Source organism: Adiantum capillus-veneris, chromosome 20, assembly GCF_014529385.1.
Source record: "Adiantum capillus-veneris isolate H3 chromosome 20, ASM1452938v2, whole genome shotgun sequence".
NCBI lineage: Eukaryota > Viridiplantae > Streptophyta > Polypodiopsida > Polypodiales > Pteridaceae > Adiantum > Adiantum capillus-veneris.
The window spans coordinates 68,068,064-68,094,055 of record NC_140950.1 but is presented as its reverse complement, the minus strand read 5'-3'; the positions used below and the strand labels follow the sequence as shown (position 1 = coordinate 68,094,055).

General features: G+C 44.2%; 1 protein-coding gene across 1 annotated transcript; it reads left to right on the top strand.

Annotated features, from left to right (window-relative positions):
* Positions 1 to 1,111: 1,111 nt before the first annotated feature.
* On the top strand, positions 1,112 to 25,992 carry LOC147432668 (Mitochondrial import inner membrane translocase subunit Tim17/Tim22/Tim23 family protein). The gene is made up of 8 exons (XM_086492513.1): positions 1,112 to 1,627; positions 23,718 to 23,857; positions 23,944 to 24,043; positions 24,133 to 24,231; positions 24,313 to 24,657; positions 24,751 to 24,843; positions 24,929 to 25,135; positions 25,247 to 25,992. The coding sequence occupies exons 1-8, from the start codon at positions 1,274 to 1,276 to the stop codon at positions 25,550 to 25,552; spliced, it is 1,644 nt and encodes a 547-aa protein (XP_086348639.1). The 5' UTR covers positions 1,112 to 1,273; the 3' UTR covers positions 25,553 to 25,992.

Here is a 25,992-nt window from a genome sequence, read left to right as displayed (position 1 = left end):
CAAAATTAAATAAAAGAGCTAGTTATGACCCCCGTGAGCTAGTAGCTATTATATAGGGAAAATTACCAAAATACCCCTCAAATTTGTGGAAATTCCTAGTTCACCCCTATAATATTCAAAATTCCCAAATGTCTCTTGCGTCGATCTTTACTCCAAATCTCCCAAAGATGATATACACAAAGGCATAAACACACATTTACATGATTGCTAGCCAAAGATAATCACTCGCTTACCCAAAAACAATGGCATTTGCATGTGTTATATATTGAGCTATTTGCTTTGTTCAATCCATAGTACTGTCAAGAATATGCATTGTGACATGCTCAATGTGTTGGATAGAGTGCTTGGGATAGGAATTTGTAAAAATCACCATTTTTGCCATGCTTAATATTATCGTGAGGATAGATTGGGAATTTTGGAAAAATATTGGGATTTTTAGTTCAAACTTGAGGGTTATTCTGGTAATTCTTGAAATTACAAGGGTAATTTGAGAATTTCTCCAAATTTGAGGGCTATTGTGGTAATATTCCCTCTTATGTAATTATTAATAGGGGAAATTACCAAAATACCCCTCTAATTTGAGGAAATTCCCAAAATACCCCTCAAATTTCAAAAATTCCCAAAATACCCCTGGTTGTGAGACTAAATTTCTCGAAAAATAAATTTTTCTGTAGGTCTTCACAAGAAGAGTGATTGTCTATCGTACAAGATGCTAAAACTACAATTTGAGTTGGTTACGTAGGCTTTGGAGATGAATTGCTTCATTATTTTTAGACATAATTGTCTTTTTTGCGATCGTAACTGATGACAAATTACATGCTGAGCACTCAAAACCGGATCTCAATTGTCAAAAATGAATGAAGATTAGAAAATCTTAAACATTCCAACCAAAATAGATACAAGGGTGTTTTGGGAATTTTTGAAATTTGAGGGGTATTTTGGGAATTTCCTCAAATTAGAGGGGTATTTTGGTAATTTCCCCTTATTAATATCCCATTCTTGAAATCCGACAAGGCCAACCAAGCACGACTAGTTTCTTGAGAGACTGAAATTACTTTTACTTGCAATTTTGCAAGTCTGTCAATATAACCCTCGACGTTTGCAATATCTATCTCCTCGCTCAATTCACAATTTTAAAGGTCTTTTTCTGGCCCTGTCTGTCCTCGTCTTCCTCGTTTTTTTCCCTCCCTTCTTCGGGCGCTTGTCGTGGGGCGTAGAGGAAGCCATCTTTCTCAATGAGAAGATTTTGGAATCAGGTGTCATTTGCACTACCATGACGGCGCCAAGAAAGAGTACACTGCAGAGCCAATCTGCCCAACAAAGAGCAGCGCTTGCTTCCAGAGAGAAAGAGGCAGCTTTGAAGCGTCTGCGCGAAGCTGAGGCCAGCTTGCGAGCAGCAATCGAAGATTTGCACACAAATCATGCTTCTAAAGAGGATTGGTACAGCTCCTTCTTCAGTAGCCGGCACCCACTTTGCCAGCATTTCGATTCCTGCATCGCTAACTCCATCGGTAGCCTTTGCCAGAGCTTCCTTCTTGCATACGGTGTTCGTGTAGGTATTGGTGTCCTTCTCCGAGCATTCAAGCTTGCCAAGAACAAGTCTTATCGCTCAATTCTTGACCTCAAGGTACCCTTCTTTGCCCAATTCTATGCTGTGCTATCCCCAACGTGGATGAGGAAAACATACTGGCTTCAAGGGCAACCCATTGCCATCATAAACCAATATGCGGTTATTGATCTCCTCAAAGTAACATACTGGCATGATTTTGTTTTTAACTCGATCTTTATGTTGTCTGCATTGTTGTCAACCTTGTTGTAGCTTGTTTAACCATTTCGAAGTTAGGAAAGCCCGTATTGTCCTATGAGACAATTCAATGTACAATGGTGTCCCTGTACATCTATATGTATCACGAACGAAACGAGAAAAAGAAGAACAGACTGTAGATCATATGCAAGGGTTATCTAGCTAAGATTGCATCCTACCCCGAGCATGCTATAGATGGTGGATCTTGACAAAACACTGGAGAGTGTTTGTAGATGGTGCCCAGCCTATGAGAAGAGGTGAGGAGGTAAGGGTGCTATATAGTGGATTTACTAACTTGAACTCTGTAGATCAGTTACCACCAGCACCTCAACTGCCACCTAGTAAGTGCGATTTGCACACTTTGAGTTTCTGGCACTATTTCAGCCGTATCTCATTAACCGGTGATGCATTTGACATGGGAAGTTGACCGACACGTTCTTCTAACCCTAAGCTACATGCTGGTGTTGATGGATGCCCACCGAAGCGTAACGACACTCGTCAAACCCTTTACAAACCATTTATGCAAGAGGGTTCCAAAAGTGGAAAACCTAATTTATTGGGTTGGTCCGGGCATGCCCCTCTTACAAACAGGCTCACAAAATTCATGAACTAAATTTCCTAGGATCTATAGACAAGCCTTGGTTCCGAAGACGTAGTAGAAGCATGTCCACTTAGTACATAGAGCCATGTGCACGTCACATCCCCTTCTGCTTTAGGTGAGACATCGGTGTTGAACGCCATGCATACCACAATATTGTTTTCAACGAATGACCTAGATATGCCTACTTTTGAGAGATAGAGATTCCTCTAGGTCATGTGGTAATGACAAAGTGACACGCCCAGTAAGTGCGATGTGCACACGACGAGTTTTTGGCACTATGTCAGCCATATTCCACAACCGGTGATGCATTTGACCCCAACATGTTCTCCTAACCCTATGCTACGTACTACTTCTGTTAGATGCCCATCGAAGTATAACCCCGCCTGTCAAACATTGGTGTTGAACTCCATGCATACCACAAGATTGTTTTCAATGAATGACCTAGATGTGGCTACTTCTAAGAGAGAGAGGTTCCTCCAGGTGATGTGGTAATGACAAAGTGACACGCCTAGTAAGTGCAGTGTGCACATGGCGAGTTTCTGGCACTGTGTTAGCCATATTCCGCATTCGGTGATGCATTTGACATGCCAACATGTTCTCCTAACCCTATGCTACATACCACTTCTGTTAGATGCCCATCGAAGTATAACACCACCTATCAAACATGCTTAGAAACCATTTATGCAAGAGGGTTTCGAAATTTGAAAACGTAGTCTAACAGATTGCTTGGGGGCATGTAGGTCTTGTGATGAACACTCACAAAATTGCTAAACTAAATCCCGTAAGATCTATATTTAGGCCTTGTCACAAAGTGATGACGTGGCATGGCCTAGAGGACAAGAGTAAGGACATAAGAGGCCTAAACCCTAAGGAAATGAAGTAGAAAAAGTTGTCTCAATTTACAGGTTCTTGCTGAGGGGCTCAAAGGGGTTAGGAATTAAAAACCTAACCCTCCCAACTTACGAGGACCTGGCCGAGGTGTAACGGGAGGGCACCACCTGCCAACGGAAAAGAATATACGAGACAACTTTAGACACTTCAAAACAACTGAACTGAGAGAGTGCATGACACAAACGAGACGCGGAGTGGTGGAGTTCCACCCCAAGAGAGCACTGGCCCCAAACCCTAGCGTCCCTTTCATTATTTCTTTATATTGCTTGAACTCAATACAATGGCGACGTCACCTATCTGCACCTTCGTCTGGAAGAGTGCTAGGTAATGAGCCCTTGCCATATATTTAAAGGCCTTGGGCCTATCCAAAAGCAATACATGAAAAGCATCCAGTCCTAAAAGCACCTGGTCTCCAAAAAGTAGCCAAGGCAATTTCAGGAAAATCTGTATAGCAACCAGCGTAAAACGTGGTCTTAAAAAATAGGCCACTCGACAAGACTTTGCAAGTTGGTAAAAGTTCTTCTGTTGCTTCTTCTGCTTCTTCTCTTAGGATTTAGGTCCGTGGGTCGGGATCTGCATGTCGGCTAGGGTTAGGCTGAGAGATCTCTAACTTGCCAAGCCTTCAGTGGCTTGACACGTTGCCTAAACCTTTAGTAAAATCAATCGAATGCCAAAATTGTGTCGCAGATGCTGGCGCGGCAGGTTGTACGAACGCCCTTGATTTGTTGTATATATTGCGGACGAATGATGACGTGGTAGTAGCATACGGACGGGTGATGCTGTGGCAACAGTGATTTGTGGCGCATATTGCGGACGGATGATGACGTGGCAACAATGTACGGACAACGTACGGACTTGCTATGGGGATGCTAGCTTTTGGAGCTAGGAACTTTAAGAAATGAGCTTTTCATGTAAGTGCTTTTGAGTTTGGCCAAGGGCCTTTGTAAGTGTGCGTAGGGCCTCACTTATGCTCATATTTGCTTGGGGAGCACTAAGAGGAGGACCCTCAGACATTGTACTTTGTGAAGCATATTAATAAAGAAATATTGAGAAGGGACGCTTGTCTTTGGGGCCAGTGTGTCTAGACGCAGAACTACACCGTGCCGTGCCTACTCTCTCTCTCTCTCTCTCTCTCTCTATTCAAGTTATGTTGGAGTTTCTCTCGTGTGTTGTAGTCGATCTTCGGCCTGGGGGGCCCAAGTCTATTAGTGGTATCACAGGCATACCATGTAATCTAAAAATTTGTGGGACAAACATCTACTAGAAGGAAGTGAGCCGTTTAGTGAACCGGTCTATGATTGTTCAAATGCCATCATGCCCACTTTGGGTCTTTGGAAGAACATAAATAAAGTTCATTGCTATGCTCTCCCAAGTTGAGCCTTGGCCAATAGAAATATTTTTCCACACCTTTCAAGGTGCTTTTGATGCCTCTATGCCCAACAAGAGATGGATTATGGCACTCTCTCAAGACCTTGTTGCTCAACCCCTGAGACACATAGCATTGTCTATCGCATTCAATAACCTTCCTTTAGAGCACAGGCTGCAGCTGTCTCCCCAATTTGCAACCAGTCAAGATGTCTACGAAATTTGGCTTTGTGGCATACCTATCAATCATATCCTCGAAGTTCAGATGGTGTATTGTCAAAATAGCCGATAGCTAGGGTTTTTGAGACAATGCGTCTGCCACCAAATTCTTCTTTCCCGTATGTGGACTATTTGAAAATGAAACTGCGACAAAATGTTTGCCCATCTCATTTGCTTATCCGAAAGCTGTTTCTGGAACAAGAAGTATCTCAAACTTTGGCGATCGGTGAACTTTGTAAAGTCTGTTTGGTGCCACTTTGTAATAGCTCCTTCTCGCAGATTTGTGCTACCCGCTGTGGACAGCCCGAACACTCTTAGCACTTCAAATAACACTGAACTGAAAGAGAGAGGGAGTGCATGGAATACGAGACAGGGAGTGGCGGAGTTCCACCTCGAGAGCATTGGCCCCAAACCTTGGCGCCCCTTTGGGTATTTCTTTATATTGCTTGATCAGTACAATGCCGGTACTCGCGCTCTGCACCTTCACGCGGAATAGTGCCAAAGACTGAGCCCTCTGCACATATTTAAAGGCCCTTGGCCTATGAAAAGCAGTTATTGAAAAGCTTGAAACTCAAAAACATCTTGCCATGTTAGCACAGTTAGCGTGAAATGCACAAATGGGTACAGATTGCCACGTCAACAAGTCAACGCAAAATACGGAATTCCGTACCGGCTTGCCATGTCATCAGGCTCCACGCAAGTCTTTGTGTGTGTGTGTGTGTGTTTTGGGGGGGGGGGGGGGGGGGGGGGGGGGGGGGCTTTATTTTAATGGATTTAGGGCCCGTGGCCCCCATTGGACGGGGTTCCGTAAGTTGGTGGGAACTTGTCTAAAAAAATAGGCCATCCGACAAGACTTTGCAAGTTGGTAAAACTTCTTTTGCTAGTTGTTTTGCAAGTATGTTGTAATCGCGGACGATTATTTTCTTTCAAGAAGGGGGGATGTCACAAATTGCTGACATGTCTTGCGACTGAAGAACGGAGCCAACCTATAGATCCCGGTCGAGGGGCCTTAGCTCAAAAATTTCCGAGTCATTCCGAGGGATATTCTGAGGGACAATCTGAGGGGCAATGAGTTTTCTCATTCCAAATTGGAGCTCTTGATTTCCAAGGTAAAAAATACTGATGGCTGAATTCTGAAAATGCTGGCTGAATCTGATGGCGTTAGTGGATTCCGGCGAGGACATGGTTCGGGAAAATGGCGCCACGGCGAGGCTAAGGGCTGATCTGAAAACGCTGATCTTGGGGGCTGAAAAACGCTGATCTTGTTGGCGTTTTTCTTCATGTTGAAAACGCTGATTTCTACTGGCAAAAGCGCTAGGCTTTTGCTTCTGGAGAAAATGCTGGAGAGCTTGAGGGTGCTGGCGGTCTACTGGGTGCTTTCCCTCCTTGTGTCTCTACTTCTTCTGCCTCTTGCTAGTGCCCCCTGGGTCACATATATACGTGCGTAAATTTGGGTCGAGCAGTACCAGATGAAGCTCCACGATTCTGGAAAAATGACAAGTCACTTATTAATTAAATGACTTATAAGAGGTGGTTCCCTCGCGCGATCGAAAAACTGGGTTCGTGCGGTGGAAAGTGCTCATGCTTGGTACTGGGTACTGATGCTAATGATCGTGGATTGTGCAATCAGAGGGTATACAGCTACTCTTAAGTGCCTGGACATGCACGATGTCACAAACTGCTGATGTGTTGACCCATTGAAGAACGGAGCTACCAGCTGAGGGGCCTAAACCCTAGAAGAAGCAGAAGCAACAGAAGAAGCAGTAGCAGATTTTCGCAATTCACGCTGGCGTGTTGATGTGGCAGATTGTACAGATTTCTTGATTTTGCACTGACATGATGACGTGGCAGATCGTTCGGATTTTCGTGTTTTGCGTTGACTGCTGACGTGGCAGTTGTACAAATTTCTGTGATTTACATTGGCAGTTTTTGGGCATTGCTTTTGAACGAAATGCTTTTGAGTTTGAAGGCTTTTCATGTAAAGTGCTTTTGGGCCTTGGGCCTTTAAATATGAGGCCATGGGCTCATTCTTTGGCATGTTTCCTAGAGAAGGTGCAGACTTTGGAGTATCTGCTTGTATTATGTTGATGCAATATAAAGAAATACAGAAAGGGGCGCCAAGGTTTGGGGCCAATACTCTCTAGGGTGGCATTCGGCCACTTCGTGTCGCGTGTGCTCTCTCTCTCTCTCTCTCTCTCTCTCAATTCAGTTGTTGTTGAAGTGCTAAAAGTTTGTTCATTCTGTTCTTTTCTATTGGCACATGGTGCCGGACTTGTGACAGTGGTATCAGAGCATTAGGTGTGTGCTTTTCTGAAAGCATACCGGTCCTACAAAAAAGCAGATAGAGACTATTGGAATTTTATTTGAAGTATCTTCGGATCTCGACCCTGGACTTATTAGCCACTCCCACCCTTCATACATCGCGTATCGGGCGTGCTCTCATGTCTTGTATGGATAATGGCATAAGCCAAAAATATCACTTGCAAGAGAAGAATCCAAGATTTCTTTTGAGTCACTGTATTTCTCAAAAGCAGTGCCATGCAGATGTTGATGTCTATAGCTACCAAGCTGCACACTCCAAGGACTTGGCAAGCTTTCAAGAACATTTTTGCCCGAAGTTGTATGGTTTCTAACATCTTCCTTCGGAGTGCAACTTCTGGCAGAGTTGGGTATCTGAAATGCTTGCCATGGAAACCCTAGCAGATTATAACTTGATATTTCTTGACATCTCTCAGTAGGTGTCTCTTTTTGAGCTAAAAACCTTGGAGGTCTGGTGTGATTGCTATGTCTTGGGACTACCATCGCCGCCAGAGGAAGACTATCTGTCCAAGAGCTGATGGACTATGCTGTGGTCGGCTACGACCTTATGGCAGGAATCTAACCCTAATTTTTGGTGCAGGTTTTAGGATGGGAAATCAGTCGACTTTTCAAGCTCGACTGATGTCGAGATTGCTTTTTAAGTTTGAGTTCAATTTGGAACTTGTTTGGTGATCCTGTTTGGAATTTGTTTGAAATGGATGGTAACTGTTTTAAACCTGTCTTGGTGCCGATTTGAATTGTCTGACTCTGGTTTTAATACAAGTTTTAAATATTGGTAATTTTACTCCCGGGTGGAGTATTGAGAAATGATGTTTGAGAATGCTTGTTCATACTCATGGCCCGGACCCTTGTGGTTATTTGCGGGGGGAGTATTGAAATGTTTGAAAGTGTTGTTTTCATTCATGGCCCGGACCCTTGTGGTTATCTACGGGGGGAGTATTGTTGTTATTACTCATGGCCCGGACATGGATGGTTATTTGCGGGGAAGTATTAAGAAGTTTGAGCAGTAGTTACTCTCAGCACCTCCAAACGAGGCAGGCTGCGGTCTGGGGGGCGTTTGGTTGTAAAAGGCCTCTATATCTCATGGCCTGGACCTTTTTAGGTTATTTGCGGGAGGAGTGATGAGGGAGTCGTTGAACAGCTCATGGTCCGGACCTGGATGGTTATTTGCGGGGGGAGTGTTCATCGGCGACTTTATGTTTCTATGTCTTGTAACATGCATATGTGAGCATTTGTGTTGCATTGTGATGTGCCAACCACTCAATATTTCTAATTGGATGAGATTTCCTGGTTATGTAATTTTAGTGCATCAAGACACCCGCGGAAGATCAGTGCAGTCTGGGTGTGATGGCTAATTTTACTACGTCAGAATATCAAGAGTTTCGATCTGGACGAAAGGAGGAAGCCAACTCCTTAACAAAAAAGAGCAAACTGGTTGTCCCTCGGAATGACCCTCGGAAATTTTTGAGCTAACTTGAGTTGTTTTGCAGATCTGCTGTAATCGCGGATGATTACTCTCTTTCAAGAAGGGGGGATGTCACAAACTGTTGATGTGTCGACCCACTGAAGAACGGAGCTACCGGTTGAAGGGCCTAAACCCTAGAAGAAGTAGAAGCAATAGAAGAAGAAGAAGTAGAAGCAATAATAGAAGCAACAACAGATTTCCGCAGTTCGCACTTGCCTGTTGATGTGGCAGATTGTACGGATTTTCTGATTTTGTACTGACACGATGATGTGGCAGATTGTACGGATTTCCGTGTTTTGCGCTAACTTCTGACGTGGCAGTTCTACGGATCTGTGATTTACGTTGGTAGCTTTTGGGCATCGCTTTTGGACCAGATGCTTTTGAGTTTGAAGGCTTTTCATGTAAACTGCTTTTGGGCCTAGGGCCTTTAAATATGAGGCCATGGGCTCATTCTTTGGCATGCTTCTTGGAGAAGGTGCAGAGTGTAGAGTACCGGCTTGTACCGTGTTGATGCAATATAAAGAAATACCGAAAGGGGCACCAAGGTTTGGGGCCAATACTCTCTGGGGTGGAATTCCGCCACTCCGTGTCGCATGCGCTCTCTCTCTCTCTCTCTCTCTCTCTCTCTCTCTCTCTTTCAATTCAGTTGTTGTTGAAGTGCTAAAAGTTTGTTTAGTCTGTTCTTTTTTATTGGCACGTTGTGCCGGACTTGTGACACACGACCTGCGTACAAGCTGACAAGGGTGCGAGAACACTTTCTAGGCTACCTAAACCCTAGTAGTAGGAATAGCTTTTCCACATGCACATAGGGTTAGATGTGCACGTGACACCATATAACTTCGGGCAAGATTTTCTTGAAAGCTTGCCAAGTTCTTGGAGTGTGTGGCTTGGTAGCTATAGACACCCACCCACTGCATGGCACTGTCTCTGAGAAAAACGGCAGCTAGAAATAAAAGTTGATTCTTCTCTGCAAGTGATCTTTATGGCTTATGCCCTGTAAGACAGAGCGGTGACGATGGGAGCGCGCCCGATGCGTGATGAAGTAAGGGTGGGAGTCACTAATAAGTCCGGGGTCGGGCCACAAAAATTCTTCAATAAATTTCTCTGTGAAACTTGGAAGTGCCATCTTGCTCTGCCTGCTCTTTGGTAGAACCGGCATGCTTTCAGAAAAGCACATGCCTGAAGCTCTGATACCACCCTCATGGAAGACGAGGAATGTAAGAAGACGGACACCACGTGCCAATGGAAAAGAATAGACTGAACACTTTTAGCACTTTAAATAACATTGAACTGAAAGAGAGAGAGAGAGTGTGCACGGCACATGAGACGGGGAGTGGCGGAGTTCTACCTCGAGAGAGCACTTGCCCCAAATCTTGGCGCCCCTTTCGATATTTCTTTATATTGCTTGAACTCAGTACAATGTTGGCACTCGTGCTCTGCACCTTCACCCGGAAGAGTGGCAGAGATTGAGCCCTCTGCACATATTTAAAGGCCCTTGGCCTATGAAAAGCAGTTACATGAAAAGCTTGAAACTCAAAAGCATTTGGCCCAAAAGCTGGTGCTGAAAATCAGCCATGGAAATCCGTACAGGCTACCACGTCAACACAGTTAGTGTGAAACGCGGAAATCTGTACAGGCTGCCATGTTAGCAAGTCAGCGTAAAATACGGAATTCCATATTCGCCTGCCACGTGATCAAGCTCCACGCAAGTCTTTGCGTATGTGTGTGTGTGTGTGGGTCCCGCTTTATTTTAATGGATTTAGGTTCCTTGGGCCCCATTGGATTGGGTCCTGTAAGTTGGTGGGAACTCGTCTTTAAAAATAGGCCTCTCGACAAGACTTTGCAAGTTGGTTAGACTTCTTATGTTGCTGGTTCTTCTTAGGGTTTAGGCCCCTCGAATGGGATCTGCAGGTTGGCTCCGTTCTTCAGTGGCTTGACACGTCAGAAGTTTGTGACGCAGGAACTCCGAACTGGGAAAAGGAATATGCGTAAAGACACAAGCACAAGGATAAAGATGGGTTCTGAGAAGCTTTTCATAAAAAGCGGAATGTTTTTAAGTGCTTTCCGAGAAGAGGAGATGCTTTCCCACGAGGAATATGTGTTTGCATTGCATCTGTGCTTGAGAATTGCATCCGGGGACGCTTGGAGGGTCTGTGTAGCATTAATTTTCAGCTCACTAAGTTTTATCGAATTTTGTCCACGTTCACATTTTTAAAAAAAAAGTGACCAGCTGTCGACTTAATAAGTGAGCACCCCATGTAAAATATAGCAAGGCTTCCAAAATAATAACTAGTGCTGGCTATCAGGCTGAGAATCACGATGCTCTCTCTCTCTCTCTCTCTCACGCCAGAACTGTCGCCAGCCTCCATCTCTGAAGCTACCTCCTGCAGCTATTCTGGCCGTCGTCGCACCGGCTATTCGTGCCGGGTATTGGTGCTTATAAAAGCAATCCACACTCTCTCAGCTCCCCAATTTCACCAGCGCTAGCAGTAAGGAGCACCTCCGCTGAGAATCTACAAGTGATCGTGTGAAGCCAATATGCGAAGTTGGTTTTTTTGCACTTGGGGCAACATGTACTGATTGTGAATTCACTATACGATGGTGATTTTATTGAGAGCTCTGTAGTCAATGCACATTCTTCAAGTCTCAAGATCCATCTTTCTTTAATACAAGCAACATTGATGGGCAATTGTCAAAGTTGGCTATGCGGAAGCGTGTAGACCAGAGAGAGAGAGAGAGAGAGAGAGAGAGAGAGAGAGAGAGAGAGAGAGAGAGAGAGAGAGAGAGAGAGATGCACTGACCAAGGCAATGAGATAACAGATGATGATACAATGGGGGTTGAGGGTTTCTTATATAGAAACCTCAGTGAATTGCCCTACCCAGACTTTGACAAATAAGTGAAATAAATATCTAAAAGCCAAAATAGATACTGGGTTCACACTGGGCAGTTCACTTGAGATGCCTAAACTTTAACACCCTCTTTGCAGCTCATAGTGGACATCAATAGTGAAACCAAGTTGATGAAGAAGCTACCATGGACACCCTAGCAGCTGCAGACTATTGGATACACCTCGGTGTTGCTCTTCTCAACTTTGTACCTGAAAGAAATGCCATCTTGAGCATCGGTTGCCTTGTAGAAAATCTGAACTGTAGACAAGACTACGTCCAATAATCCTCATTTGTGAATTGAGAACATATCATGTCCAAAATATAACACTCCAAGATAATGAACTCTGGAACACATCCTATCCATGATCCGATCAACAACAATGAATTGGCGCGCCTATCCATAGTGTGAGATGCATGTGCCTTGAACTCCGGTCTACAGGTCTAGACACCAATAACTTGAACTCCTACACAACTGTCCAAATCAATCATAGGGAGCACTGTCTACCCCTCTTTGCCACTCACAAGCCTCTCTCTGGCTGAAGCTAGTGGTGACACCGATCTGCATATGACTAGAAGGCGGGAATCCGTGCCAATGTGGTTGTCACCACACTAGCACCCTCTTTGCTGTCCTTCCCTAAGTCATTGTCATTGTTGTCCTCGTGTCACTTGCTTTTACCTTTGTCCTTTGCAGAATCTGTCTTTGCCTTTGGATCTGCAATCCTTGGCCAAATGACCTCGCTTTCCGCACTTGTAACAACGGTACTTTGTCCTTTTTTTGGAATTCGAAGCAGCATGTGCCTCTCCATGTGTGTCCACTGTCTCAGAAATCCGAATTTTGACTTGAGTAACCAACACGGCTTCCTCCTCAATGAGAAAGGAGCTGAGATCATCAAATTCCAGCTTTTCCTTCGTGACTTGTAGCCGTAGGGTTCTAGCTACCGTTTCATACTTTGTAGGCAACTTTGTAAGGACCAAAGTAGCTAACTGGGTATTGGTAAGTGCACTCTTCATAGTTGCCAGTTGATCATGCAAAAATTTAATTTTCATAAGAAATGATTGCATGGAACGTCCTTAGGGAAATAACTGTCCAAGAAGGGTGATTGCTCGCATTGTGGAATCTCGATCAAACATTCCGACAAGCTTGAACCACATTTCGCTGGTAGGCTTCAAGGTCTGAATGATTGGAGATAAGTCCTTTGTAAGAAATTCTGCAATGGCCGGCATCGCCTTCACATTGGACACATCCCAATTGACACACAATTGGAGGTGCTCTTCATCTTGAAGGCGGGTGTACCTGTTGTTGGAATCCCTCGTGGGACGCCGGCGACAATATCCCATAAACCTTTCCGAGTAAACCAAAGCCGCATAATCAAATTCCAATGAGCGTAGTTGTTGTCGTTCAATTTGTCGTTGGTGCTCGAGCAAGGGGGAGCCATCGTGAAGTTGCGAACTCCTGGTGTGTGTACCGTCTCGCACTCCAAAATATGGCCGCACAAATCCCAAGCCGCACAAGTTCTTCCCTCCTTTGCCGCTCCCACGCTGCTCCAACAGATCCCTCTTTGCCGCACCAAAATTGCTGCACAAAAACTCCTCCTCTGATGCCCTTCTCCAGGGTCTCCCAACTGTGGGTTTCCTTCAAAAACGCTAGGCTGGTTTTCTTCAAAAACGCCAGGGCAAATTTTTAAAACGCTGGTCTTTGTAGAGGAAAAAAAACACCAGTTGCAGGTTTTTTTTTCAAACCGCTAGGCAGCAAGGTGGGTTTCCACGCCCAGAAGAGGGCAAGGCAGCAGGTGGAAAAAAACGGCAGGTGATAAAAAACGCAGGCAGCCAGCATGGCATAAATCTGTGGGCGAGTACTTCTTCGTCTTCTCCTTCTCCGGGACGCCTCGCTCCACCAAGGTCTATGCCGTATGAGGCTTTGATACCATGTCAAAGTCGGCGATGCGGAAGCGTGCAGACTAAGGTGAGAAAGCAGAGAGAGAGAGAGAGAGAGAGAGAGAGAGAGAGAGAGAGAGAGAGAGAGAGAGAGAGAGAGAGAGAGAGAGAGAGAGAGAGAGAGATGCATTGAACCAATCAACCAAGGCAATGAGATAACAAATGATGATACAATGGGGGTTGAGGGTTTCTTATATTGAAACCTCAGTAAATTGCCCTACCGAGACTTTGACAAATAAGTGAAATAAATCCCTAAAAGCCAAAATAAATACTGGGTTTACACTGGGGAGTTCACTTGAGATGCCTAAACTTTAACAACAATGAGGTGTTGTACTGAGCTGAATTAGACCCTTTTCTAGAAGCTCTTTCACTTGGTTCATAATTTCCTTATTATGGTCTCTTCCTACATTGTACGGTGGCTGGTTCGGTGGTGTGCTGCTAGGAATGAATCAATCGTGTGATCTTCAGGTCGTTGAGAAGGTAACTCTCTAGGCAAACCCTCAGAGAAACAATCAGCTTTAGCTTGCAAAAAATCTTGTTGTTCCTTCTCTAGGTCCAACATATTTGATGTTTTATTATCATTTAGCTCATTCAAGTAGATCGAGTAAAGTAAAAGATTGGATTTCATTAATTTTGAAACGATCAAAGCCAATATGAGTGGGACGGACTTGCCCTTTAATTTTACATCAAGAATGATATCTCTACCCTTGTTCTTCAATGTTGCCTTTCTTGCCATGTAGGCTGTAATCGACCATGACACCGTTCTTGTGGTACCAGGGGATTCCAAAAGAACGCACATTCTTCCAAAGGCATGATGTAAAAGTCCTCGTGTCCTACTACCCCTGACAATGTAGTCGAAGTGTGGGGGAGCAGGAGAGAGAGCTCACTTGCTGTCCTATGCAATGAGAGTGAAGGAGAAGGGGAGAGTGGCGCAGAAGAAGCTTGCGCAGAGAAAGAATGTGAGAGAGAGAGAGAGCTCGTTGAATTTTTGGGAAAAGCCACGCTATATCTTTTGGGCTTCATATTTGAGTATATGAGTAAGTGACTAGGGGGCCATTCACACTTGGGCCCCCTCACTTATAAGTCTTTTAACTTATAAGTTAATAAATACAAGGCACTGAGGCCTTTATTCCCTAACAACCTCCCACCTAAAGGCAATGTACCTTGGGAGATCAAAGAATCAACTAACTATGATACATCAGCTGATCATGCACTTACTCATCCAACACCCATCATCTGACGGCAATATGCAAACCGCTTTACTGGAAGACTCTTGGTCAAAAGATCTGCAGGATTGTCATCTGTATGCACCTTGACAAGTGTAATGCTCTTGTCATCAAGCACACTTCTGATAAAATGATACTTCACCTCTATGTGCTTTGTCTTGGCATGAAAAACAGGATTCCTTGCAAGCATAATAGCACTCTGACTATCACAGTGTAGCACAGGAACCGGTGACTTAATGCCAAGCTCTTCTACCAAACGCATGAGCCACAAAGCTTCTTTGCATGCCTCAGTGGCAGCCACATACTCAGCCTCAGTGGTAGACAAAGCAACACATTTTTCCAGTCTAGAAATCCAAGAAACTGCACCTCCTGTGAATGTAAACACATATCCAGAGGTAGACTTCCTGCAATCTGGATGTCCAGCGAAATCTGCATCTGTAAAGCCATGCACAGATGTCTCACTCTTCCCAAAACAAATGCACAAGTCTTTAGTGCCTTTCAAGTATCTCAAGATACACTTCACTGCTTCCCAATGCTTTTTCCCAGGATTGCTCATGTACCTGCTTACCACTCCCACCGCAAATGCAATGTCCGGACGTGTAGCAACCATAGCATACATCAAACTGCCAACGGCTGATGCATAAGGAATCTTGGCCATTTCAGCCCGCATATCATCTGTGTTTGGACAGTCATGTGCAGTCAGTTTTACATATGGAGGCAGCGGAGTGCCAAGTGCCTTTCCCCCATCCATATGAAAACGATGTAGCACCTTATTAACATAATCTCGTTGAGATAGATACAGACGCCTGTTGAGTCTATCTCGAGAGATACGTATACCCAAAATATGATTAGCATTACCAAGATCCTTCATGTCAAAGCGATTCTTTAAGCTTTGCTGTAATGCATCCAACTCCGTGACATTTTTACCCGCAATAAGCATGTCATCAACATACAAAATCAGCAATAGAAGAGATCCATCACTTGCCGTGTTGATATACAAACAGTGATCAGAATTACTTCTTTTGTATCCTTGAGACCTCATGAATGTATCAAACTTGTGATACCATGCACGGGGAGACTGTTTCAAACCATACAAGCTCTTTAAGAGTCTACATACTTTCTTCTCTTGCCCCTTTGACACAAAACCTTCTGGCTGCATCATACAGATCATCTCAAGCAAATCGCCATGCAAAAACGCTGTTTTGACATCCATTTGCTTTAACTCCATATCTTCAGAAGCAACCAGGCCTAAAACAAGACGTAATGTGGCAAGCTTTACAACAAGAGAAAAAATCTCATCAAAATCCACACCATACTTTTGCTTGTACCCTTTAGCAACCAAACGTGCTTTGTACTTAGAAGAAGCATCAGATGTGACCTTGGTCTTGTAAACCCATTTACATGGCAGAGCCTTATGCCCTTTAGGCAAATCAACCAAGTCCCATGTATGGTTTTTCTCCAAAGACTGCATTTCCGAAACCATTGCTTTGAACCATTTCTTACTGTCTTCCCATTGCATACCCTCTTTATAGCAAGACGGCTCACCACAATCAGTAAGCATGACATAGTCCAAAGACGGTTCATATCTATCGGGGGGCCTTGTCACCCGAGTAGACCTACGCACCCAATGATCCATAACAGGTGGATTTTCAGCCTGTAAACCATCAAAAACAGCAGGCTGTTCAGCCGGTTGCATCGCAACAACGGGCGGTCTAGGAGCATCAACCTGTTCCCCTACCTGTGGTGCATCAATGGCAACTTGTTGGGGCTGATTTTCAGCAGCTAATGGCTGATTTTCAGCACCATTTTCAGCATGTAAAGGCTGCTGAACATTGGGCCCTCTTGGTTGTCCATATGTAACATCTTCACGAAAAACAACCCGGCGCACTTCCTCCACCTTTGTGGGCTGTTTGTGCATGCAATTCTCATTGAAAATGACATCATTGCTGCGTATGATTTTCCGTAATGCGGGATCCCATAATCTATACCCCATTTCACCATCCTCACCATATCCTAGGAAAATGCATTTATGAGACTTTGGTTCTAGTTTGGTGCGCAGTTCACTCCGGATGTGAACATAGGCCTCACAACCAAACACTCTTAAATGTGCATATGAGGGTGGCCTGCCAGACCACACCTCCTCAGGCACCTTTCCACCCAAAGCCTTGCTAGGTGAGCGATTAATCAAGTGAATAGCTGTTTGCACAGCTTCTGCCCAAAAACCATGAGGTAATGCAGCATGTGACAGCATACTCCGAACTTTCTCTTGGATAGTCCGGTTCAACCTCTCTGCAACTCCATTCTGAGAGGGATTAAAAGGAGCCGTGAGCTCTCTTTTAATACCTTTAGTAGCACAAAAGTCAATAAATGCTTTTGATACATACTCCCCCCCATTGTCTGAGCGCAAAGACCTAAGCTTCTTGTCAGTTTGATTCTCAACAAACGCAAGAAACTTCTTGAAAGTATCCAAAACATCGCTTTTAGCACGTATTGGATACACCCACACCTTACGTGTAGCATCATCGATAAACGAGACAAAATATTTCTTTCCCCCTAAGGACAACTGTGGCATTTCACATACATCGGAATGCACTAAGTCTAACCTGTCAGACTTCAAAGAAAGAGACCTTTTGTGCGGTGTTTGACTGTGCTTACCATAAATACAGTGCTCACAATGAGAAAAATCAGCATACCTCAAACACGGCAAATAACCACAACGAGACAGAGTTTCCATTCCTCTTTTACTCATGTGTCCCAATCGGCCATGCCACAAAGAAACACTTGGCTGCTCGGTTACGGCGACAACATGGTCACGCACACTAGATACATGCAAAGGATACAAAGTGTCCGATTTACAACCCTTGGCTACAATCCGGGCCCCTTTACAAATTTTCCACTTGCTATCACCAAAAGTGGTGTGATAGCCTGCATCATCTAGCTGCCCTGTACTAATCAAACTCTTCTTGAGTTGTGGCACATGGCGCACTTTGTGCAAAACAAAAGTCATACCATCAGCAAAGGAAAACTGGACACTGCCAATACCTGCAATGTCACATGCATAGTTATCTCCCAAATAAACAGTGCCCTGCACCTCACCTGAGTACTGTGTAAACCAATCCCTATGAGGTGTTACATGAAAGGAGGCATCTGAATCAAGAATCCAAGTATGCATGTCCACATCAGAACCCATAGCAAGGGTATGTGCATCCACAGAAGAGGCATTGAGTACATCAGTGCTGCTGTCACTGTCACAACTACTAGCAACATTGATTTCCTCAATCAACACAGTGCTCTTCTTGGCATTTGCCTTGTCCTTTGCATCAGTTTCAGCACCCTTGTTCTTCTCTTTCTTCCACTCATAGCATTCCCGTTTATAATGCCCTTTCTTTCCACAATGATGACACACAACATCTTTCCTACGAGATTTGCTGCGTGCCCTGTCCTTACTGTCAGATTTCTCCCTCTGTTGAGACCTGCCTCTCAAGTGCAATGCATTAGAAGACCCACCTGTGGTGTTCTTCCTGTTCATCTCTTCCATCAAGAGAGAACTCTCTACATCTGCATACTTAAGTGACGCACTTGAGTTACTAAGAGCTGTCCGGAATACATCCCAACTCTCGGGCAATGTGCATAGCAGAAAAGTAGCTTTGAACTCCTCATCAATCGTGAATTTCAGCTCTGTCAGTTGGCTGAAAATAGAATTGAATTCATTGAGGTGCACTGACATGTGCGTGCCCTCCTTCATGCGGAGATCCATAAGCTTCTTAAGCCAATACACTTTACTGGCAGCACTCTGCTGTGCATACAACTCGTCTAAACGCTTCCACATGCCCCATGCTGTCTACTCATTCTCTACATTGAAGAGTAAATTGTCAGACACCGAAAGCATGATTGTGGAGCGAGCCAACTCGTCCACTTCTTTCCATTCTTCAACCTCCATATCAACCGGTTTCACACCCTGTAACTTAATAGGTTTCGCCTGTTTCTTCTGCAACATCACATTATAACATTGCTTCTTCCATATAGCAAAGTTATGGGCACCTTCAAGCTTGCGAATGTGCAACAAATTGCCACTTTCACTGCTAGAAGCCATTCTGAGTGATTGCAAACACTGAAACCCTGTTTTGTCGACCTAAACACGCCCAAATGTGCGTAATCGGGCAAAAAACAGCTTGCTGTTACAGAAAAACAGCGAGCAAATTTCACGCGAAATCACCCCAAAACGGCGTACATTCACTGCCAAACCCTTACCAAAGGTTTCCACAAGGTGTATACATCATTTGCTTGCTGAAATTCCCTGTTTTGGGGCAAAAATCAGACCTGTAAACACCTGTTTTGCTGAATTTTCAGAGCCTCGTTGGTGGAAACACCTGTAAGATTGACCTGTGAGACTTGCCCTAATGAAATTGCATCAAATTGACCCTGAAATTGGTCAATTTCAGCAGAAATAGGCTGCTGTTCGCCAGTTTTTGAAACCCTAATTTTGGGGAAACTGTCACCGGAGGTCGATTCTACACAGTGAGAGGATCCCTTCGCGACAGAGTTGATCGAAAACGGTTGAATATTCTTCCCGCAGCGAGCAAGAACAGAATTCTGATCTGTGTTGCGAAAATGGCTCTCTTGGAAACCCTAAAGCTCTGATACCATGTGTGGGGGAGCAGGAGAGAGAGCCCACTTGCTACTCTATGCAATGAGAGTGAAGGAGAAGAGGAGAGTGGCGCAGAAGAAGCTCACGCAGAGAGAAAACGTGAGAGAGAGAGAGAACGCTCGTAGAAATCTGGGAAAAGTCACGATTATTCAATTTTGGGCTTGACCTTTGAGTATATGAGTAAGTGACTAGGGGGCCATTCACACTTGGGCCCCCTCACTTATAAGTCTTCTAACTTATAAGTTAATAAGTACAAGGCACTTAGGCCTTTATTCCCTAACACCGTAAGTTCGGTAGGAAAGGACTAGGTGATGGGTATTCCTGATGCGTCACAAGGTGGGTGATGGGTGCATCGGAAAGGGGATATCCATAGTCGAGAGGAAATCCGAACTGGAAAGAGGAATACGTGTAAAGATGCAAGCACAAGAATAAAGATGGGTTCTGAGAAGCTTTTCTTAAAAAGTGGAATATTTTAACGAGTTTTCGGGAAGAGTTGACGCTTTCCCTCGAGGAATCTATGTTTGCATTGCATTCGTGCATGTGGTTGCATCCAGGGACGCCTGGGAAGTGTTGTGAAAGGCATTGTTTTTAACTTATAAGGTTCAAACCAATTTTAAAATATGCCGGCCGCCCACTTAATAAGTGGGCAGCCACTTAGAAAATAAAGGAACAAAACCAGCCTGCGAATTCTCTCTCCCTATTTCGGGTAGAACCAAAAAAAAAGAAAAAAGAAAAATAAAGAAAACGGTCGCGATCTCTACGCGAGCAGCTATTCGTGCCGTGGCCAAGGAGCTATAAAAGCACCACATGCCCTCACTGAAAGAGGGCTTACCAACGTCAGCAAGAGAAGACTCTGCCGCCAGATAACGCAAGAGATCGCGAGACTACGAAGCACGGAAGTCGCTTTTCTCGCGCAAGAGTGACAGGTATCTATTGTGGATTCACCATATAATTGTTGTCGCGTGTTTGTGTGTGTGCTTGCAGGTACTTCATCGCGAAGGAGAAGCGAGAAGGCTTTGGCCTACGCTTTGGAATTCCAGGAACGGAATTCGGAAATTGTTTGCGGAGTCTCGACTCCGAGTACAGACGGAAAAAGGATTGAGAGCTCGTCTCTCGGATTTCCCTTACGGGAAGGAACGACCATCGAGTCAGAGAATTAGAACGGAGGGGTTTTCTTCGGTTCTTGTGCTTGTAAAAAGATTCTCTCTAATAAAGGATTCTCTTTAAGGGGGGGGACCAACCCATCTTTTGGTTCCCAGTACTGTGTCGATGTTCTCACTCCCTCTCTCTCTATTTATTTCTATCTATATCCTTTGGCTTCAGTATTAAGTGATAAATTCTATTTATCCGAGTATATTTTATATTGTTATGCGCTTCTGTTTGTGACAGGGTGTGTGGCTCTCTACTAACATATAGGTTGAATCCAATTGAATTTAAGCATATTTTAGGTTCCGTTTTGGCCCCCGTTCATCTTCTAACCCCCCCGTTCTCGAAACGTTCCGGAGCCCCCCCGTTCCCATTCCTGTAACTTTGACTTCGTTTCCTTGCGTTAGTGATTCCTTTTATCTTGAATAATGGTTCTGTTTTCCTTTCCCTGAAGAGAGGGAATGAGAGAGTGCGGTAGAGGTGTGTGTGTGTGTGTGTGTGTGGGGAGAGAGAGAGAGAGAGAGAGAGAGAGAGAGAGAGAGAGAGAGAGAGAGAGAGAGAGAGAGAGAGAGAGAGAGAGAGAGAGAGAGAGAGATGATGAAATAGAATGTTATATTAACGTCTTCAAAAGGCCATAATGACCTATGAGACCAATTTGTTACAGAATAGTGAATTTGATAGCATGTCTGGGTACAAAAGAAACTAGAACAAAATACTTCTGCTACAAGCTGGAACTATGGGAATGTGAAACAATGACAGAATGGGGGGTGGAGAAATGGTGAGGATCCATCCTCATCTGCATTCTGAGTGTCGAGAGAGTATAGCTCGAATCCTCTGCTGTAGTCTCCGTCTATGCTGTGTAGTTCCTCTCTCAGTCGTGGTCGTTTGGATCTCCGTAGCTCCAATGCTCAGTCGATAAGAGTGCCAGTAGTGGTCGAGTGAGTCTGGGCCGAGCTCTACGGTGGTGGGTGCTCCTCTGGCTGTCCCATATCTAGTGGAAAGAAATCTGTAATCTGTCTCTGGGACTGTCTCTCTCTAGCTCTCCCCGGTAAAGTCTCTATGTCTGTGTAACTCAAGTAGATATAGTCCAAGACATTTCTGATCCTCATAACTCATGACCCTAGATAAAGGACCGAAAACCCTCTCTGAATAGGCAGTGGAAACGGCCCCATATCTCATAGTACACTGTGCAATGACGTATGTAATGTAACTCTGTCTCTAGCTCTATTTGGCATAAGCGGCATAACCTGCTGTCTGCTGGTATCCTCTGAATCTACCAGTCTCAATCTCGAGCTGATGTGAGGATGTGCGTATCTGACCAATGGCACAACGCAAACCATGGGACATATGTGTGTCCATGTAGCTGGGTCGAATCACAAATCCATCTCCTGTGAGGTGGAGAAGATACTCTCTATAGAAAGCCATCTTCGTGCCCAACTCTTGGGGCGGGTCTATCCATGTACTCTTGGTGTCTAGCTGGATCAAGTCGTGACGAACCCTCTCAAGGGCCCCCCCACACCGTTGCTGAGATGTGGTATTTGCTTTTGATTGCGTAAATGGAACGTACACATGCAATACCTCAAGTGCAGACTCTACTGACTTGAATGATGACTGTCGTTGCAGTAACTCCTCAAGACGAGGCACCTCCGGGGCTGATTTGATGCATCTTTGGATCCTTTCTGATGTGGGATTGCGGATGGCCACCAGAGGTAGATCTGTGGCTGAATTGCGCTCCCGATGTGAGAGGAATGAAGGGCTGAAAACGCAGATTTTGACGATTCCGATGATGGACAGCAATGAAGCACTCGATGCCGGCGAGGGAATTGCCGAGGGGCTGAAATCTGAAAAACGCTGGCTGATCTGCTGGGCACTGCAGCGCTAAGGCTGAAAACCAAAAATGCTGGCTGGAGTTGCTGGTATCTGCAGGTGCTAGGGCTGGAAAACCAAAACGCTGGCAGATCTGGCTGAAAACGCCAAGGGCTGAGTTGTACAAAATGCTAGGGCTGGTTCTAGAAACTTGCTCCAATGAGGGGTCTACTGCTCCCTTTATAGTCCCAATTTTTGACTTATAAATCTGCTAAGGGCTAGGTATGGCAAACTGTGCACCAGACCCAACAAAATAAATCATAAAAATGATTTATTAATAAACTGGACCGAGGGGTCAATTAATGGGTGAAATTATCGCACATTTGCCCACTCGGGAATCCGATCAATGCGGGGAATGGCTCGTTGGATTTGGAACTATATGCACGTCATGCTAGAAGCCCACCTAGTGTAATAACATCTGTCAAACCGCGTGTACAAACCATTTATGCAAGAAGGTTCCAAAATTGGAAGACCTAATCTAATAAACTCGTCCGGACATGCAGGTCCTGGGAACACAGGCTCACAAAATTGCCGATACTAATCCTCCTAGGATTCTAGACACTTCTATCTAGGAAGAAGGGGAAAACTGGCTCTGGAAGTCGATGAAGCATGTCCAGAGACATGTAGATGTGATGGTACGTTAAGAGTGTTTGGCAATGTCAAATTGTTGTATGAAGGCAAGTGCTCAATGGGTATCTTTATATCCCGAAACGGTATCAAATTTGAGTGCTTGCCTGCCCTCTTTAAAGTCTTTGGTCTTTCCTGTCAAATTGTTTTCTATGTTTCCGAGATCCTTTACGGGATTTGCTCTTCTTGCATCGTTTGTCCCTCTTGTTGTTCTTGTTCTTCTTGTTCTTCTTGCTCTTACGAGTCTTTCTCCGCTTTTGGTGCTTCCGTTTGGCAGATATTACCCATATTAACGTCATGCTCCACCTTAAGATTCCTCAGATTCCTGCTGCTTCTGTAGCCAAAGCCTTGAAGGACTGAGGATCCTCAGTAAAATTTATCACCTTTTTTGGAGTTTCTCCAATATCCTGATGCCCTATTTAAAACATGAAATGTGCAGAGGTATCAAAGTTAACAAGGTTAGCTTCCTTTCTCAAAGAGGAGTGAGTGCTTTGCAGTTGTGGGTTTAGTATCATTCAAGTCCTAAGGACCAAAGACATGACAATTAATCGTAAGCTTAAAAGATTCATGGTTGTAAATGTCGATTATTTGCTGGTAGTCTTCTATGCTGTCTCGTTAGACTTTTAAGCTCGTTTTAGCCTGGTATGAAAAGTTACGCCTGTTTTACGGGTAGTCTTACATTCCGTCTCATTATTATTATTTTTGTTCTTTGTCAGCTTTTGTTGTCAGAGAAAGATTTGATTGTAAGGGAAGAAGCATGCCGGATTGGTCTACTATTTGGCGGCTTCACTGGCTGCTATCATGGAATGCGCTGTGTTTTGCGAAGGCTCAGGAAGAAAGAAACTCCCTTGAATGAGTAAGAAAATTGTCATACCATGTTTTTGCAAAAGTTGATTATATGTGCAAAGTCTTTTCGTGATTTTGTTTGGATTGTACCCAAAGATTCTTTGCAGGCTGTGTTGCTGGCCTTTCCATACTGGCTTTGGATGACCCCAGCAGGAGGCGAACATTCGCTTTATATCTTCTTGCACGGCTTGCCCAGGTATCAAGACGATAGTTCAAAGAAATTTCAGTGGCATTACATAGGTTGGTTATGGTTTGAGACGTGTTGACAACGTATTTGTTGTTTAGTGTGTGTACAATTCAGCAAAAGCTAAAAACAAGTTTCACTTTTGGGGAAGTCATTGGCAGCATGGAGATACGCTGTTATTCTCTCTGGCCTGTGCTCAGGTGAAAGAAACTTCGAGTACTTCCTTCCCATGGACAAAGCTGCAAGGGATTTCTGCTTAGGTTCTTTTTCATGTTTTCCAGGTTATGTATGCATTTGTTATGCGACCGGAGACTTTACCCGAGTCATATTTCGAGTTTATTTCTAGAACAGGGCCAATAGCAAAGCCTGTGCTAAAGGCGGTTCGTGAAAGTTGCAGAGGAGAACTAGTGGATGTTGCAGCTTTATCAGCTTTTGTGTCAAGAAAGACAAATGCAAAAATTGAGCTGGATCCAAATTGTCGTCTTATTCCCTGCTCAGGACTTCACGCTGGCACAACTTCTTGCATGGCACAGACTAGTAATGCAGCACGCTCCGCTTTCAAGAAGACATTCCCACTATATATGTCCCTCACCTTTGTCCCATTTGTTGTTTTGAATTTGCAGAAGGTATTTTCCGTTTATGCAACAGAATGCAGCTAATTTTGACCTCTTTTATGTGTGTCATATATAAAGCATGTGCAACCCGCTTTTGTATTGCAGTTTATGCAAGCTCCTATGCATACATTCTGGACTGCCTTTAGGGGAGCTGTCCGTTCCACATGCTTCCTTTCGGTTTTTGTAGCAGTATATCAAGTATGGATTCTGTATAGGTTTCTACATGTGGTTTGTTATCCATAAATTGATGTGAACCTTATTTCCCTTATTTTACATTGGACAGGGTTATATATGTTTGCACAGGAAAGTTTCCATCAAGGACCATAAATTGGTGTACTGGTTTGGGGGTGCTATAGCAGCTCTTTCTCTTCTTCTTGAAAAAAAGAGCCGAAGAGCAGAGCTGGCTTTATATGTTCTTCCACGTGCAGCTGACTCGTTATGGTATATTTTGGTAAATAGGCATTTACTGCCAGATATTAAGCATGCGGAGGTAAGCGTCCTTGAGGAGCACGTCAGTTGGTCAATGTTTTGATGTTTTATACATTATATTCATCATTAACTTAAGCATAGAGGGCTGATGCTAGTTTTTTTTTATTTGCAGGTAGCGCTTTTCTGTCTCTGTATGGGGGGTATCATGTATTTCCATGAACATGAACCCAATACTATGGCCTCCTTTTTAAGAGGACTAATCACACGATTTTTAAATCGTGGTGTGTCCACCGATCAATCCTCCGACAGTCATTTGACGAATTCTTTGGCCTACTCCTTGCCATGTGGTGCTGCTGAACCTTCACCGTCAGGTACTTTGGACCCGCCAGCTTCGCAAAATAAATTGGATGAAACCTCAGCAGGAAGCCATTCAGAAGTTTTGGAGAAGCTGAAAGCTGAAGCTTTTCACGGGCTATGAAGTAGGCTTGCTCATTCACAAAGAGTGACGAGGGTTTTATTTTTGCCATTCACATTCACACCATTCCCGCATTATGCGACTCATTGTCAAAATTAAAACATACTTTCTAGGATAGAATCAAGCAGTAGTGTCACATGTTTCATATATACACATACAGGGTTGCCAAGAGTTTGCAAGCGTGGATCCACTGAGCGCATCAATTAATGCCATTAATAAGTGGAGTCTCGCTGAGAACGCTGGCGTGATGCAGGAGCCCAATAAGTGCAGGCTAATGACTTTTGCCCATGCAAATGATGACAGGCACATCGATTTGCAAATTTGTCACTTTCCCACTCGGAACTGAAGAAAATTGCTTTATGTATCTCCAATGATGGCATAGACTGCTTTCCAGCATTGTGATTTTATTTGACAATTTGAAACTCCAGCAATTTTGGTGTGCA